Source organism: Oncorhynchus keta, chromosome 4 (assembly GCF_023373465.1).
Source record: "Oncorhynchus keta strain PuntledgeMale-10-30-2019 chromosome 4, Oket_V2, whole genome shotgun sequence".
Lineage (NCBI taxonomy): Eukaryota > Metazoa > Chordata > Actinopteri > Salmoniformes > Salmonidae > Oncorhynchus > Oncorhynchus keta.
The window spans coordinates 67,559,294-67,577,670 of record NC_068424.1 but is presented as its reverse complement, the minus strand read 5'-3'; the positions used below and the strand labels follow the sequence as shown (position 1 = coordinate 67,577,670).

The window sequence follows — 18,377 nt, the reverse complement described above, 5'->3', positions numbered from 1 at the left end:
GTTGTCGATAACAAACGTTGAGGCTTCTGACAGCTCGCTGTCTGTTGTCCAGTGTTGTTGATGTTATAGTTGTCGCCTCTTGCCTGGCTCTGGCTTTACAGCCAAAAGCCTTTTATTGTCCCCACGCTGATACCCCTGGAGGTATACCACAGACTGATACCCCTGGAGGTGTACGACAGACTGATACCCCTGGAGGTGTGCCACAGACTGATACCCCTGGAGGTATACCACAGACTGATACCCCTGGAGGTGTACCACCGACTGATACCCATGGATGTGTGCCACAGACTGATACCCCTGGAGGTGTACCACAGACAGATACCCCTGGAGGTGTACCACCGTTTAGATCCACTGTTGGCCAAGACAAGGACAATTGCTACAGTGTACAGCTCCACTTGGTAGACATAGAGCTATCTAGAGTAATCTGTTTATCTACACTACATGGGCAAATGTATGTGGACACATGCTCGTCAAACGTCTCATTCCAAAATCATGGGCATTAATATGGAGTTGCTCCCCCTTTTGCTGCTATAACAGCTTGTACTCTTCTGGGAAGACTTTCCATTATATGTTGGAACATTGATGTGGGGACTACACAAGAGCATTAGTGAGGTTGGGCACTGAATTTAGGTGATTAGGCCTGGCTAGCAGTCGGTGTTCCAATTCATCCCAAAGATTGTCGATGGGGTTTGAGGTCAGGGCTCTGTGCAGGCCAGGCACGTTCTTCCACACCAGGAAGGCCCTTTGGGAAGGGCCTTCCCCAAATGAAATAAAGGTAAAAAATAATATATATAGATAAAAAAATACATGTTGACAGAAAGATGGAACCACAGAATTGTCTAGAATGTCATTGTATCGTCTAGTATTAAGACTTCCCTTCACTGGAACTAAGGGGCCTCGACCGAACCAAACTTTGGAGTTGGCACTATTCATTAGGGCAGGTAGCGTTCTCCTGGCATCCGCCAAAGCCAGATTTGTCTTTTAGACTGCCAGATGGTGAAGCGTGATCCACTGCTCCAGAGTCCAATGGCAGCAAGCTTTACACCACTCCAGCAGATGCTTGGCGTTACACATGGTGATCTCATGCTTGTGTGCGGCTGCTCGGCCACGGAAACCCATTTCATGAAGCTCCCGACGACCAGTTATTATTCCGACGTTGCTTCCAGAGGCAGTTTGGAACTGGGCAGTGACTGTTGCAACCGAGAACAGACGATATTTACCCGTTATGAGCTTCAGCACTCGCGGTCTCGTACTGTGAGCTTGTGTGGCCTACCTCTTCGTAGCTGAGCCGTTGTGTCACCTAGACGTTTTCACATCACAATAACAGCACTTACAATTGACCGGGGCAGCTCTAGCAGGACAGAAATCTGACGAACTGACTTGTTGGAGATCCTATGACGGTGCCACAGTGAATGTCACTGAGCTCTTCAGTACGGGCCATTCTACTAACACTGTTTGTCTATGGAGATTGCATGGCTGTGTGCTCAAATATATACACCTTTCAGCAACGGGTGTGGCTGAAATAGTCAAATTGACTAATTTGATGGGTGTCAACATATTTTGTTCACAGAGTGTATTGGGATACATTTTAATCTAAACTTTATAATTCATCATAATTTTGAAAAGGAAACTATTTTTGTGACTTACATTATGCATCATTCTTGGAGGTGATATAGCAGCAGCATGTTGTTGTTGGAGTTGTTATAGCAGTATGCCTTTGTGTAACGTCTAGTCAAGGTGGGTGGAATCAGGCGCAGAGAGCAAATAGTGATAAGTAGTTTATTCTCCGGTGAACAAAAATAAACACGGACAACCCAAAATGCAAACAGGGTGAAATTATCCAAAACAGGATAACAGACAAACCGGAGAATAAATAAACACAAAAACACTGACAGACGAAACGAAATGCCAAAACAAACAATCCCGCACAAAACAAGGGAGGGACAACCTACATTATATACAGATACTAATTAACTAACACACAGGTCAAAACAATCAGACAAAACCAACAGATACACGAAAAGGGAACGGTAGTGGCTAATAGGACGGACGACGACCGCCGAGCACCGCCTGAACGGGCAGGAGAGCCAACCTCGGTGGAAGTCGTGACAGTACCCCCCCCCCTGACGTGCGGCTCCCGCAGCGCGCCGCCACCGTTCTCGAGGACGACCCGGAGGACGAGGTGCTAGGCGATCCGGGTGGAGGCGGCGGAATTCTATCAGGAGAGAAGGGTCCAAAATGTCCCTCACCGGAACCCAGCATCTCTCCTCCGGGCCGTACCCCTCTCAGTCCACGAGGTACTGTAGGCCCCCCACCCGGCGTCTAGAATCCAGAATGCCTCGAACTGTATATGCCGGGGGCCCATCGATGTCCAGAGGGGGCGGAGGGACCTCAGACACCTCACCTTCTTGCAGGGGACCAGCCACCACCGGCCTGAGGAGAGACACATGAAACGAGGGGTTAATACGGTAATACCTAGGAAGTTGTAACCTATAACACACCTCGGCCCATGGAACATAACTTGCCCACTCACCAGGCCGGTCCCGACAGTAGGACCGCAGAAACCTGCCCACATCCTGGTTAACGCGCTCCACCTGCCCATTACTCTCGGGGTGAAAACCTGAGGTTAAGCTAACCGAGACCCCCAGTCTCTCCATAAACGCCCTCCACACTCTGGACGTGAATTGGGGACCCCGATCAGAGACGATGTCCTCAGGCACCCCATAGTGCCGGAAGACATGGGTAAACAGAGCCTCAGCAGTCTGCAGGGCCGTAGGAAGACCGGGCAACGGAATAAGACGACAGTACTTAGAAAACCGATCCACAACGACCAGGATCGTAGTACTTCACTGGGACGGGGGAAGGTCGGTAAGAAAATCCACCGATAAATGTGTCCACAGCCGTTGTGGAACAGGGAGGGGTTGTAATTTCCCTCTAGGTAGGTGCCGAGGAGCCTTGCTCTGAGCACACACTGAGCAGGAGGAGACATAAAATCTCACGTCTTTAGCCAGTGTGGGCCACCAGTATCTCCCTCTCAGACTCTGCACTGTCCTCTTGATACCAGGATGACCGAGGAGGGAAGAGTATGAGCCCACCTAATCAGCTTGTCCCGGACCACCCGCGGCACGTACTTGGTCCCTACTGGACAGTTAGGAGGAGCCGGCTCTATCTCAGCATCTACCTCCCATACCACCGGTGCCACAAGACATGACGGTGGAATGATGGGAGTTGGCTCTACTGACCGTTCCTCTGTATCATAGAGGCGAGACAGTGCGTCAGCTTTGGTGTTTTGGGGGCCTGGCCGATATGTGAGGGTAAACTGGAACCTAGTAAAAAACATGGCCCATCTAGCCTGACGTGGATTTAGTCTCTTAGCTTCCCGGATGTACTCGAGATTACGATGGTCAGTCCAGATGAGAAAAGGGTATTTAGCCCCCTCAAGCCAATGTCTCCACACCTTCAGAGCCTTGACTACAGCTAACAACTCCCGGTCCCCCACATCATAGTTTCGCTCCGCTGGGCTGAGCTTGCTCGAAAAGAAAGCACACGGGCGGAGTTTGGATGGCACACCCGAGCGTTGGGACAGCATGGCTCCAACCCCAGCCTCGGACGCATCCACTTCCACTATGAACGCTAAAGAGGGGTCCGGATGCACCAACACGGGCGCATTGGTGAACAGCTCCTTCAGACGACTGAAAGCTCTGCCCGCCTTAAGCGCACCGGTCCTCCCTTCAGCAGTGAGGTGATGGGAGCAGCCACCTGACCAAAACCCCGGATAAACCACCGGTAGTAATGGGCAAACCCTAAAAAAATGCTGCACTTCTTTCACCGTGGTCGGAGTCGGCCAATTACGCATGGCTGTAACGCGATCATCCTCCATCACCACCCCGGAGGTGGAAATACGATACCCCAGGAAGGAAACGGACTGTTTAAAAAACTCACATTTCTCCGCCTTGCAATACAGGTCATGCTCCAGTAGTTGCCCAAGTACCTTACGCACCAGAGACACATGCTCCGCGCTTGTGGCAGAATAGATCAAGATGTCATCAATGTACACTACCACTCCCTGCCCGAGCAGGTCTCGGAGAATCTCATCTACGAAGGATTGGAAAACGGCTGGAGCATTCTTCAACCCGTATGGCATGATGCGGTACTCATAATGACCAGACGTAGTACTAAATGCGGTTTTCCACTCATCTCCTCCCTGGATACGTACCAGATTATACGCGCTCCCCAGGTCCAGTTTTGTGAAGAAGTCGTGACACTTTGTTTGACGTGTTATAGCAGTATGTCTTTGTTGGAGGTGTTATAGCAGTATGTCGTTGTTGGAGGTGTTATAGTAGTATGTCTTTGTTGGAGGTGTTATAGCAGTATGTCTTTGTTGGAGGTGTTATAGCAGTATGTCTTTGTTGGAGGTGTTATAGCAGTATGTAGTTGTTGGAGGTGTTATAGCAGTGTGTCTTTGTTGGAGGTGTTATAGCAGTATGTCTTTGTTGGAGGTGTTATAGCAGTATGTCTTTGTTGGAGGTGTTATAGCAGTATGTCTTTGTTGGAGGTGTTATAGCAGTATGTCTTTGTTGGAGGTGTTATAGCAGTATGTAGTTGTTGGAGGTGTTATAGCAGTATGTCTTTGTTGGAGGTGTTATAGCAGTATGTAGTTGTTGGAGGTGTTATAGCAGTGTGTCTTTGTTGGAGGTGTGTTATATTAGTATCTCTTTGTTGGAGGTGCTATAGTAGTATGTCTTTTTTTGAGGTGTTATAGCAACAGTATGTAGTCATTGGAGAGTTATAGCAGTATGTCGTTGTTGGAGGTGTTATAGCAGTATGTCTTTGTTGGAGGTGTTATAGCAGTATGTCTTTGTTGGAGGTGTTATAGCAGTATGTCTTTGTTGGAGGTGTTATAGCAGTATGTCTTTGTTGGAGGTGTTATAGCAGTATGTCTTTGTTGGAGGTGTTATAGCAGTATGTCTTTGTTTGAGGTGTTATAGCAACAGTATGTAGTCATTGGAGAGTTATAGCAGTATGTCTTTGTTGGAGGTGTTATAGCAGTATGTCTTTGTTGGAGGTGTTATAGCAGTATGTCTTTGTTTGAGGTGTTATAGCAACAGTATGTAGTCATTGGAGAGTTATAGCAGTATGTCTTTGTTGGAGGTGTTATAGCAGTATGTCTTTGTTTGAGGTGTTATAGCAGTATGTCTTTGTTGGAGGTGTTATAGCAGTATGTCTTTGCTGGAGGTGTGTTATATTAGTATCTCTTTGTTGGAGGTGCTATAGCAGTATGCCTTTGTTTGAGGTGTTATAGCAACAGTATGTAGTTGTTGGAGGTGTTATAGTAGTATGTCTTTGTTGGAGGTGTTATAGTAGTATGTCTTTGTTGGAGGTGTTATAGTAGTATGTCTTTGTTGGAGGTGTTATAGCAACAGTATGTAGTTGTTGGAGGTGTTATAGCAGTATGTCTTTGTTGGAGGTGTTATAGCAGTATGTCTTTGCTGGAGGTGTGTTATATTAGTATCTCTTTGTTGGAGGTGTTATAGTAGTATGTCTTTGTTGGAGGTGTTATAGCAGTATGTCTTTGTTGGAGGTGTTATAGCAGTATGTCTTTGTTGGAGGTGTTATAGCAGTATGTCTTTGTTGGAGGTGTTATAGCAGTATGTCTTTGCTGGAGGTGTGTTATATTAGTATCTCTTTGTTGGAGGTGCTATAGCAGTATGCCTTTGTTTGAGGTGTTATAGTAGTATGTCTTTGTTTGAGGTGTTATAGCAACAGTATGTAGTTGTTGGAGGTGTTATAGCAGTATGTCTTTGTTGGAGGTGTTATAGCAACAGTATGTCGTTGTTGGAGGTGTTATAGCAGTATGTCTTTGTTTGAGGTGTTATAGCAACAGTATGTAGTTGTTGGAGGTGTTATAGCAGTATGTCTTTGTTGGAGGTGTTATAGCAGTATGTCTTTGTTGGAGGTGTTATAGCAGTATGTCTTTGTTGGAGGTGTTATAGCAGTATGTCTTTGCTGGAGGTGTGTTATATTAGTATCTCTTTGTTGGAGGTGCTATAGCAGTATGCCTTTGTTTGAGGTGTTATAGCAACAGTATGTAGTTGTTGGAGGTGCTATAGCAGTATTTCTTTATTGGAGGTGCTATAGCAGTATGTCTTTGTTGGAGGTGCTATAGCAGTATGTCTTTGTTGGAGGTGTTATAGCAGTATGTCTTTGTTGGAGGTGTTATAGTAGTATGTCTTTGTTGGAGGTGTTATAGCAGTATGTCTTTGTTGGAGGTGTTATAGTAGTATGTCTTTGTCGGAGGTGTTATAGCAGTATGTCTTTGTTGGAGGTGTTATAGCAGTATGTCTTTGTTGGAGGTGTTATAGCAGTATGTCTTTGTTGGAGGTGCTATAGCAGCATGTCTTTGTTGGAGGTGTTATAGCAGTATGTCTTTGTTGGAGGTGTTATAGTAGTATGTCTTTGTTGGAGCTGTTATAGCAGTATGTCTTTGTTGGAGGTGTTATAGTAGTATGTCTTTGTTGGAGGTGTTATAGCAGTATGTCTTTGTTGGAGGTGTTATAGTAGTATGTCTTTGTTGGAGGTGCTATAGCAGTATTTCTTTATTGGAGGTGCTATAGCAGTATGTCTTTGTTGGAGGTGCTATAGTAGTATGTCTTTGTTGGAGGTGTTATAGAAGTATGTCTTTGTTGGAGGTGCTATAGCAGTATGTCTTTGTTGGAGGTGTTATAGCAGTATGTCTTTGTTGGAGGTGTTATAGTAGTATGTCTTTGTTGGAGCTGTTATAGCAGTATGTCTTTGTTGGAGGTGTTATAGTAGTATGTCTTTGTTGGAGGTGTTATAGCAGTATGTCTTTGTTGGAGGTGTTATAGTAGTATGTCTTTGTTGGAGGTGTTATAGTAGTATGTCTTTGTTGGAGGTGCTATAGCAGTATGTCTTTGTTGGAGGTGTTATAGTAGTATGTCTTTGTTGGAGGTGCTATAGCAGTATGTCTTTGTTGGAGGTGCTATAGCAGTATGTCTTTGTTGGAGGTGTTATAGTAGTATGTCTTTGTTGGAGGTGCTATAGCAGTATGTCTTTATTGGAGGTGCTATAGCAGTATGTCTTTGTTGGAGGTGTTATAGCAGTATGTCTTTGTTGGAGGTGTTATAGTAGTATGTCTTTGTTGGAGGTGTTATAGTAGTATGTCTTTGTTGGAGGTGTTATAGTAGTATGTCTTTGTTGGAGGTGTTATAGCAGTATGTCTTTGTTGGAGGTGTTATAGTAGTATGTCTTTGTTGGAGGTGTTATAGCAGTATGTCTTTGTTGGAGGTGTTATAGCAGTATGTCTTTGCTGGAGGTGTGTTATATTAGTATCTTTTTGTTGGAGGTGCTATAGCAGTATGTCTTTGTTTGAGGTGTTATAGCAACAGTATGTAGTTGTTGGAGGTGTTATAGTAGTATGTCTTTGTTGGAGGTGTTATAGTAGTATGTCTTTGTTGGAGGTGTTATAGTAGTATGTCTTTGTTGGAGGTGTTATAGCAACAGTATGTAGTTGTTGGAGGTGTTATAGCAGTATGTCTTTGTTGGAGGTGTTATAGCAGTATGTCTTTGCTGGAGGTGTGTTATATTAGTATCTCTTTGTTGGAGGTGTTATAGTAGTATGTCTTTGTTGGAGGTGTTATAGCAGTATGTCTTTGTTGGAGGTGTTATAGCAGTATGTCTTTGTTGGAGGTGTTATAGCAGTATGTCTTTGTTGGAGGTGTTATAGCAGTATGTCTTTGCTGGAGGTGTGTTATATTAGTATCTCTTTGTTGGAGGTGCTATAGCAGTATGCCTTTGTTTGAGGTGTTATAGTAGTATGTCTTTGTTTGAGGTGTTATAGCAACAGTATGTAGTTGTTGGAGGTGTTATAGCAGTATGTCTTTGTTGGAGGTGTTATAGCAACAGTATGTCGTTGTTGGAGGTGTTATAGCAGTATGTCTTTGTTTGAGGTGTTATAGCAACAGTATGTAGTTGTTGGAGGTGTTATAGCAGTATGTCTTTGTTGGAGGTGTTATAGCAACAGTATGTCGTTGTTGGAGGTGTTATAGCAGTATGTCTTTGTTGGAGGTGTTATAGCAGTATGTCTTTGCTGGAGGTGTGTTATATTAGTATCTCTTTGTTGGAGGTGCTATAGCAGTATGCCTTTGTTTGAGGTGTTATAGCAACAGTATGTAGTTGTTGGAGGTGCTATAGCAGTATTTCTTTATTGGAGGTGCTATAGCAGTATGTCTTTGTTGGAGGTGCTATAGCAGTATGTCTTTGTTGAAGGTGTTATAGCAGTATGTCTTTGTTGGAGGTGTTATAGCAGTATGTCTTTGTTGGAGGTGTTATAGCAGTATGTCTTTGTTGGAGGTGTTATAGCAGTATGTCTTTGTTGGAGGTGTTATAGTAGTATGTCTTTGTTGGAGGTGTTATAGCAGTATGTCTTTGTTGGAGGTGTTATAGTAGTATGTCTTTGTTGGAGCTGTTATAGCAGTATGTCTTTGTTGGAGGTGTTATAGTAGTATGTCTTTGTTGGAGGTGTTATAGTAGTATGTCTTTGTTGGAGCTGTTATAGCAGTATGTCTTTGTTGGAGGTGTTATAGTAGTATGTCTTTGTTGGAGGTGTTATAGCAGTATGTCTTTGTTGGGGTGTTATAGTAGTATGTCTTTGTTGGAGGTGCTATAGCAGTATTTCTTTATTGGAGGTGCTATAGCAGTATGTCTTTGTTGGAGGTGCTATAGTAGTATGTCTTTGTTGGAGGTGTTATAGTAGTATGTCTTTGTTGGAGGTGCTATAGCAGTATGTCTTTGTTGGAGGTGTTATAGTAGTATGTCTTTGTTGGAGGTGCTATAGCAGTATGTCTTTGTTGGAGGTGTTATAGCAGTATGTCTTTGTTGGAGGTGTTATAGTAGTATGTCTTTGTTGGAGGTGCTATAGCAGTATGTCTTTGTTGGAGGTGTTATAGTAGTATGTCTTTGTTGGAGGTGTTATAGTAGTATGTCTTTGTTGGAGGTGCTATAGCAGTATGTCTTTGTTGGAGGTGTTATAGTAGTATGTCTTTGTTGGAGGTGATATAGCAGTATGTGTTTGTTGGAGGTGCTATAGCAGTATGTCTTTGTTGGAGGTGTTATAGTAGTATGTCTTTGTTGGAGGTGCTATAGCAGTATGTCTTTATTGGAGGTGCTATAGCAGTATGTCTTTGTTGGAGGTGTTATAGCAGTATGTCTTTGTTGGAGGTGTTATAGCAGTATGTCTTTGTTGGAGGTGTTATAGTAGTATGTCTTTGTTGGAGGTGTTATAGTAGTATGTCTTTGTTGGAGGTGTTATAGCAGTATGTCTTTGTTGGAGGTGTTATAGCAGCATGTCTTTGTTGGAGGTGTTATAGCAGTATGTCTTTGTTGGAGGTGTTATAGCAGTATGTCTTTGTTGGAGGTGTTATAGTAGTATGTCTTTGTTGGAGGTGTTATAGCAGTATGTCTTTGTTGGAGGTGTTATAGTAGTATGTCTTTGTTGGAGGTGTTATAGTAGTATGTCTTTGTTGGAGGTGCTATAGCAGTATTTCTTTATTGGAGGTGCTATAGCAGTATGTCTTTGTTGGAGGTGCTATAGTAGTATGTCTTTGTTGGAGGTGCTATAGCAGTATTTCTTTATTGGAGGTGTTATAGTAGTATGTCTTTGTTGGAGGTGTTATAGCAGTATGTCTTTGTTGGAGGTGTTATAGTAGTATGTCTTTGTTGGAGGTGTTATAGCAGTATGTCTTTGTTGGAGGTGTTATAGCAGTATGTCTTTGTTGGAGGTGTTATAGTAGTATGTCTTTGTTGGAGGTGTTATAGTAGTATGTCTTTGTTGGAGGTGTTATAGCAGTATGTCTTTGTTGGAGGTGTTATAGTAGTATGTCTTTGTTGGAGGTGTTATAGTAGTATGTCTTTGTTGGAGGTGTTATAGCAGTATGTCTTTGTTGGAGGTGTTATAGCAGTATGTCTTTGTTGGAGGTGTTATAGTAGTATGTCTTTGTTGGAGGTGTTATAGCAGTATGTTTTTGTTGGAGGTGTTATAGCAGTATGTCTTTGTTGGAGGTGTTATAGCAGTATGATATTGTTGGTGTTATAGCAGTATCATATTGTTGGAGGTGTTATAGCAGTATGATATTGTTGGAGGTGTTATAGCAGTATGATATTGTTGGAGGTGTTATAGCAGTATGATATTGTTGGTGTTATAGCAGTATGATAATGTTGGAGGTGTTATAGCTGTATGATATTGTTGGAGGTGTTATAGCAGTATGATATTGTTGGTGTTGTAGCAGTATGATATTGTTGTTGTTATAGCAGTATGATATTGTTGGTGTTATAGCAGTATGATATTGTTGGAGGGGTTATAGCAGTATGATATTGTTGGAGGTGTTATAGCAGTATGATATTGTTGTTGTTATAGCAGTATGATATTGTTGGAGGTGTTATAGCAGTATGATATTGTTGGAGGTGTTATAGCAGTAGGTCTTTGTTGGAGGTGTAATAGCAGTATGATATTGTTGGTGTTATAGCAGTATGATATTGTTGGAGGTGTTATAGCAGTATGATATTGTTGGAGTTGTTATAGCAGTATGATATTGTTGGAGGAGTTATAGCAGTATGATATTGTTGGAGTTGTTATAGCAGTATGATATTGTTGGAGGTGTTATAGCAGTATGATATTGTTGGAGGAGTTATAGCAGTATGATATTGTTGGAGGTGTTATAGCAGTATGATATTGTTGGAGGTGTTATAGCAGTATGATATTGTTGGAGGTGTTATAGCAGTATGATATTGTTGGAGTTGTTATAGCAGTATGATATTGTTGGAGTTGTTATAGCAGTATGATATTGTTGGAGTTGTTATAGCAGTATGATATTGTTGGAGTTGTTATAGCAGTATGATATTGTTGGAGGTGTTATAGCAGTATGATATTGTTGGAGGAGTTATAGCAGTATGATATTGTTGGAGGTGTTATAGCAGTATGATATTGTTGGAGTTGTTATAGCAGTATGATATTGGGTTAGAGTTTTTCATCGTTGGCAGTGTTATCGCAGCAGTATGTAGTTGTTGGAGGTGTTATAGCAGTATGATATTGTTGGAGTTGTTATAGCAGTATGATATTGGGTTAGAGTTTTTCATCGTTGGCAGTGTTATCGCAGCAGTATGTAGTTGTTGGAGGTGTTATAGCAGTATGATATTTTTGGAGTTGTTATAGCAGTATGATATTGGGTTAGAGTTTTTCATCGTTGGCTGTGTTATCGCAGCAGTATGTAGTTGTTGGAGGTGTTATAGCAGTATGATATTGTTGGAGTTGTTATAGCAGTATGATATTGGGTTAGAGTTTTTCATCGTTGGCAGTGTTATCGCAGCAGTATGTAGATGTTTGAGGTGTCGTAACGTCATGTCTTTGTTGTTTGTATGTTACTACTTAGACATTCTCTGTAAATGTATTTTGTTGTGCTAACTGTGTGCGTCATCTACAGCCTACGCAATGAAGTGTGTGTGTGTGTGTGTGTGTGTGTGTGTGTGTGTGTGTGTGTGTGTGTGTGTGTGTGTGTGTGTGTGTGTGTGTGTGTGTGTGTGTGTGTGTGCGTGCGTGCGTGCGTGCGTGCGTGCGTGCGTGCGTGCGTGCGTGCGTGCGTGCGTGTGTGTGTGTGGGTGTGTGTGTGTGTGTGTGTGGGGGTGTGTGTGGGTGTGTGTGAGAGAGAGAGAGAGAGATCGGGCACAAGATAACTTTATCATAGTAATGGCAAATGTAGCAGTATGATATTGTTGGTGTTATAGCAGTATGATATTGTTGGAGGGGTTATAGCAGTATGATATTGTTGGAGGTGTTATAGCAGTATGATATTGTTGTTGTTATAGCAGTATGATATTGTTGGAGGTGTTATAGCAGTATGATATTGTTGGAGGTGTTATAGCAGTAGGTCTTTGTTGGAGGTGTAATAGCAGTATGATATTGTTGGTGTTATAGCAGTATGATATTGTTGGAGGTGTTATAGCAGTATGATATTGTTGGAGGTGTTAGAGCAGTATGATATTGTTGGAGGAGTTATAGCAGTATGATATTGTTGGAGTTGTTATAGCAGTATGATATTGTTGGAGGTGTTATAGCAGTATGATATTGTTGGAGGAGTTATAGCAGTATGATATTGTTGGAGGTGTTATAGCAGTATGATATTGTTGGAGGTGTTATAGCAGTATGATATTGTTGGAGGTGTTATAGCAGTATGATATTGTTGGAGTTGTTATAGCAGTATGATATTGTTGGAGTTGTTATAGCAGTATGATATTGTTGGAGTTGTTATAGCAGTATGATATTGTTGGAGTTGTTATAGCAGTATGATATTGTTGGAGGTGTTATAGCAGTATGATATTGTTGGAGGAGTTATAGCAGTATGATATTGTTGGAGGTGTTATAGCAGTATGATATTGTTGGAGTTGTTATAGCAGTATGATATTGGGTTAGAGTTTTTCATCGTTGGCAGTGTTATCGCAGCAGTATGTAGTTGTTGGAGGTGTTATAGCAGTATGATATTGTTGGAGTTGTTATAGCAGTATGATATTGGGTTAGAGTTTTTCATCGTTGGCAGTGTTATCGCAGCAGTATGTAGTTGTTGGAGGTGTTATAGCAGTATGATATTGTTGGAGTTGTTATAGCAGTATGATATTGGGTTAGAGTTTTTCATCGTTGGCTGTGTTATCGCAGCAGTATGTAGTTGTTGGAGGTGTTATAGCAGTATGATATTGTTGGAGTTGTTATAGCAGTATGATATTGGGTTAGAGTTTTTCATCGTTGGCAGTGTTATCGCAGCAGTATGTAGATGTTTGAGGTGTCGTAACGTCATGTCTTTGTTGTTTGTATGTTACTACTTAGACATTCTCTGTAAATGTATTTTGTTGTGCTAACTGTGTGCGTCATCTACAGCCTACGCAATGAAGTGTGTGTGTGTGTGTGTGTGTGTGTGTGTGTGTGTGTGTGTGTGTGTGTGTGTGTGTGCGTGCGTGCGTGCGTGCGTGCGTGCGTGCGTGCGTGCGTGCGTGTGTGTGTGTGTGGGTGTGTGTGTGTGTGTGTGTGGGGGTGTGTGTGGGTGTGTGTGTGAGAGAGAGAGAGAGAGATCGGGCACAAGATAACTTTATCATAGTAATGGCAAATGTAATAACTCTTGAGAGCATTTTTAGATATTGCCAGAGGGTTATTTTCACAGGGTTTCCATCAAACCCAATTTCTACATCAAATCATTTCTGAGAAGACTTGATTGATTTTTTTCCAAAACATCTGTGTCTAGAGCCCAATATGTTCTTGTTTACTACTCAGCAAGGTTTTTGATTGCTGTCTCAATTCTGAGGTGAAAGCTCAGTCAAAGCAGGTAGCCATGGATACTGAATCAGGATAGACAAAGTCAACTTTATTGTTCAGTGAATGGAAAGCAGACAGGACGCTAAGTTATATTTGTATGACCATACATTTATCTATATTTGGGTGGGGGTCAATTCACATTCAAGACTCAATTCAGGAAGTAATTTAAATATGAAATAAATCACTTCTCCAATTTGAATTGAAGTAAATTGCTTCTCCAATTTAAATTCAAACCTGATCTATGTACGGTGCATTCGGAAAGTATTCAGACCATTTCACTTTGTTCACATTTTGTTACGTTACATCCTTATTCTAAAATGGATTAATACATTTTTTTCCTCATCAATCTATACACAACACCCCATAACGACAAAGTGAAAACAGATTTTTTTTAAATGTTTGCACATTTATTAAAAATATAAAACTGAAATACCTTATTTACATAACTATTCAGACCCTTTGCTACGAAACTCAATATTGAGCTCTGGTGCATCCTGTCTCCATTGACCATCCTTCCGATCTTTCTACAATTTGATTGGAGTCCACCTGTCGTAAATTCAATTGATTGGACATGATTTGAGAGGCACACACCTGCTTAAATAAGGTTGACAGCGCATGTCAGAGCAAAATCAAGCCATGAGGCCGAAGGAATTGTCCGTAGAGCTTCGAGATAGGATTGTGTCGAGGCACAGATCTGGGAAAGGGTACCAAAACATTTCTGTAGCATTGAAGGTCCCCAAAAACACAATGGAAGAAGTTTGGAACCCCCAAGACTCCTCCTAGAGCTGGCTGCCCGGGCCAAACTGAGAAATTGGGAGAGAAGGGCCTTGGTCTGGGAGGTGACCAAGAACCCGATGGTCACTCTGTCAGAGCTCCAGAATTCCTTTGTAGAAATGGGAGAACCTTCCAGAAGGACAACCATCTCTGCAGCACTCCACCAATCAGCATTTATGGTAGTGTGGTCAGACAGAAGCCATAAAAGGCACATGACAGCCCGCTTGGAGTTTTCCAAAAGGCATCTAAAGACTCTCAGACCATGAGAAACAAGATTATCTGATCTGATGAATCCAAATACAGGTGTGCCAAGCTTGTACCGACATACCCAATAAAACTCAAGGCTGTAATCAGTGCCAAATATGCTTTAACAAAGTACTGAGTAAAGGGTCTGAATACTTATGTAAATGTCATATTTAAATTTTGTATGTTTTTATACATTTGCAAACATATCTAAAAATCAGTTTTTGCTTTGTCATTATGGGTTATGTGTGTAGATTGATGAGGGGAGAAAACAATTTAATCCATTTGGGAATAAGGCTGTAACGTAACAAAATGTGGAAAAAGTCATGGGGTTTGAAAACTTTCCGAAAGCACTGTATATACCCTACCAAGTCAGCAGCTTCCATATATCTGTATTGAACCCACAATGATAAAGAATCTCAGGAATCTCAGAATCTCAAAGTGTCTTCATATCACACAAAATTGGCGATTCTTACCCTCCTCCTACCTCTGTGTATCTGAGCCTTTGACTCTGCACAGTGACCCAGTTGCAAGATAAACAACTAGCACAATCTGTAGGTGTTGGTGGGGTTATGGGAGGTTATGGAAGTGTAGATGTTGTCATACAAACCCGCCCGGCAGGAGGTAACCTTTAGAGTCAGGTACTGCAGAGGAGCCGCTAAACGGGGACGGCGTCAGGCTGTGTGTCTCATTACGCCCAGATGCTAGAGAGAGGAGAGAGATGGTGGAGAGGGAGGGAAGTGGCTGGGTCCTCTCTCCCAAACAGCTGTTGTCGTGTTAGAGGTGAGGAGCAGGATTATGGAAGGGCTCATCTCCCAGTGATTAGAAATAAGAAAAACAGATTGAGCGTGGCCACTACTGGCCCCTGTGGATCCATCACAGTTTCACCACCCGCTTGAGTGTGTGTGTGTGTGTGTGTGTGTGTGTGTGTGTGTGTGTGTGTGTGTGTGTGTGTGTGTGTGTGTGTGTGTGTGTGTGTGTGTGTGTGTGTGTGTGTGTGTGTGTGTGTGTGTGTGTGTGTGTGTGTGTGTGTGTGTGTGTGTGTGTGTGTGTGTGTGTGTGTGTGTGTGTGTGTGTGTGTGTGTGTGTGTGTGTGTGTGATGGTGTGAAAGCCAGAAGATTTCACAGTCTCACTACAGTTTTCAGGGTGGGATGAACATACATTTTCGACTGCTAAACTTAAGCCTTAATTCCAATTGTGGGTTAAGGTTTGGGATAGGGTTAAAACAGAAAAAACCTGACGGTTACGTTTAGGCATTTGGTCTGACTGGTTAAGGTAAGGGTTAAGTTTAGGCATTCGGTCTGACTGGTTAAGGTAAGGGTTAAGTTTAGGCATTTGGTCTGACTGGTTACGGTAAGGGTTAAGTTTAGGCATTCGGTCTGACTGGTTAAGGTAAGGGTTAAGTTTAGGCATTCGGTCTGACTGGTTAAGGTAAGGGTTAAGTTTAGGCATTCGGTCTGACTGGTTAAGGTAAGGGTTAAGTTTAGGCATTCGGTCTGACTGGTTAAGGTAAGGGTTAAGTTTAGGCATTCGGTCTGACTGGTTAAGGTAAGGGTTAAGTTTAGGCATTTGGTCTGACTGGTTAAGGTAAGGGTTAAGTTTAGGCATTCGGTCTGACTGGTTAAGGTAAGGGTTACGTTTTGGGATAAAGTTCAAACAAAAAATATATATAATGAGTGATCCTTTTGAGCTGGAGCATGCGGTTTAAATACTTCCCCTATCGCCATCCACAACACCAAGCTGCAAGCATACAAAATGGTAATAGGTGATCAAGTTGTCCCTGGTGGATGGTATTGAAGGCATCTCCATACGTCTTAGGGACCTGAACAAACATAAAATCCTGTGTATATGGTCTGACCTGGCTGGTGTGAGGATGTGTGTTTGCATGTGAACTGGCTTCCTTAGCCTACCTAGAATTAAATTGTGGCGTCTCGCCCACACAATCACAAACACATGCAAACACCCTAACAGTGCTGCAGCTGACCTAAATATAACCAGATTAAGATGTGCAGAGTTATAAAGAGATACTACCCCTGTACACTTTCACTCTATCATGTTGATATTACTTGAAAATTACTAATTTCAACAATTAATCAGCATACATATTTGCCCAATTGGTCAAGGTACACATACAGTTGAACACACACACAACATTAGTCCACCGGTTTGTGCCTGCAGTATTTACGCAGCCATGACTTACTCTCTGGATAGGTCCATTGGTCTGCGATTAGAGAAAGTGTCAGAAGCATTGGTCTCACATAAGTGCATCCTGAGGACAAGCTAGCTGGACCAATTACATTGAGAATGAGTGGGGGTCTTTGTCTTCTTTGAGGGTTTGAATCACTCCAATTTAACCACGCCACCCGAGCCCCACTTAAATGGAAAGGCCATCTTCACAAATGGGCTATTCCAAGAAAGCATGTGGTTTTGAATGTTGATCACCGTAATCTTTCTATTGATGCAAGGTTAAGTGGTCTCCCGTTGTTGTCATTTAGACTCAATACTATTCTAGATCTTTGAATGAAGTTGGGTTATGGGCAAAATGTCAGTACTGGGATTCATATTAACCAGCACCAGTCATTTTGAGCATATTGCATTATTTAGGTATTATCTTTGTGTTATTGCCAGACATACTGTAAGGCTTAATGATCGTTATAGGGCATGCATAGTATCGTGGTAGCATTAAACTGAAACAATTCATAAAGAATGTAAAGTATTGTAAGTAGATATTTTTTGACGCGTAAATTGGTTAACTTAAACCGTTTTTTGTACCTGAATTCTGTTTTAAGTAGCATACCTTTTTGTTTATAAGTAAGTGCATTTCTTTTTATTCATTTCTCAATTTTTTTTTCAATGAATTCTCACATTTTTGAGAAATTTTGCATGGAATGTGATGCGTTCCATTATGTGAGTGGTAAGACGTATCTGTCCTCTTATAGGTGCAGTATCGGGCGCTGATCAAGAGATGGGGGCCAGCCAAAAAAGACTGCCTTAAGACACAATATTTTTTTCTTCAAATTTTCAAAAAGATTGAGTGCACTCGCTTTTTCTCTGCTGCAGTTCAAAGGATCTTTTCCTTTCCATCATTTGCCTGTGGTCGTGAACTGCTTTTATCGCTTGATGTCTGTCAAATAGAAACTTGGTACAAGTCTCCTTTGTGGAGTAACGAAAGAAGGAGAAAAACTATTACAAAAGTTATTGATAACTCCAAATAAAAACTGGAACTTTTGTCTTTTTGGAGGACAAGACTGGCAGTTGAGTCATCCTCCCTAAGATTTCCCTTCTCTTCTTTTTTAAATATTTTTGGAACGGAACTCATACTCTGTGGATACTGCGGCCTTCTTCATACGGATCAATATCTAATGGATCCATTACGTTATAACTGGATTATTTTTTGGGCTGTCTTTTTGCGGTCACTGAGCTATCTCCTTTGTCTTATTTGGACTGGTTCCACTACATGTGTTGGGGGGTGGGGTGGGGTGGTGGCTGGGGGCAACCCATCCTACCAGCCCCACTCCTCTCTGCCCTGTCAATCTTACCCCTGGTGACTGTCCGTCTGTTCATCGTCTGTGATTGACAGTCAGAGTAATCAGGACAGGGTTTGGCAGGTAGGTCCCATCCCTCTTCTCTTCTCCTGGCTGGCTAACCCCTCCCCTTCCCTGACCCCCTCCTAAAACCTACTCCCATAAGCAGATAGAGAGGGACAGATTGCTTTGGATCAGCCAATAAGGTTAGTTAACACCTGACAGTGAACCCCTGACAGACTCTCAGTCTCAGTCACCTTCCCTTCTATCAGTCCTGCTTTGAGTTTTCTATCTGTCCCTCCTATCCTTCCTATCTCTCCACCTCTTCACCTCCCTCTTCTCCTCTCCTCTCCTCTCCTCTCCTTCCACTCCTCCTCTCCCCCCACTCCTCATCACCTCCTCCTCCTCTCCTCCCACTCCTCCCCACCTCCCCCTCCTCCTCACCTCCCTCTCTCCTCTCAAT

General features: G+C 42.4%; 1 protein-coding gene across 3 annotated transcripts in view; it reads left to right on the top strand.

The window, feature by feature from the left end:
- Positions 1-18,377, top strand: part of LOC118381005 (protocadherin-1-like) — a 460,820-nt gene that overhangs the window by 363,735 nt on the left and 78,708 nt on the right. Inside the window, exon 5 of one of the 3 annotated variants that reach the window (XM_052513338.1) lies at positions 17,330-17,857. The exons of the other annotated variants lie outside the window; for them this stretch is intronic. Within the exon in view, the coding sequence (XP_052369298.1) occupies positions 17,330-17,385 (56 nt within the window). The 3' untranslated portion in view covers positions 17,386-17,857. Of the gene's footprint in view, positions 1-17,329; positions 17,858-18,377 lie in introns of those variants that run through there. 3 annotated transcript variants of the gene reach the window in all.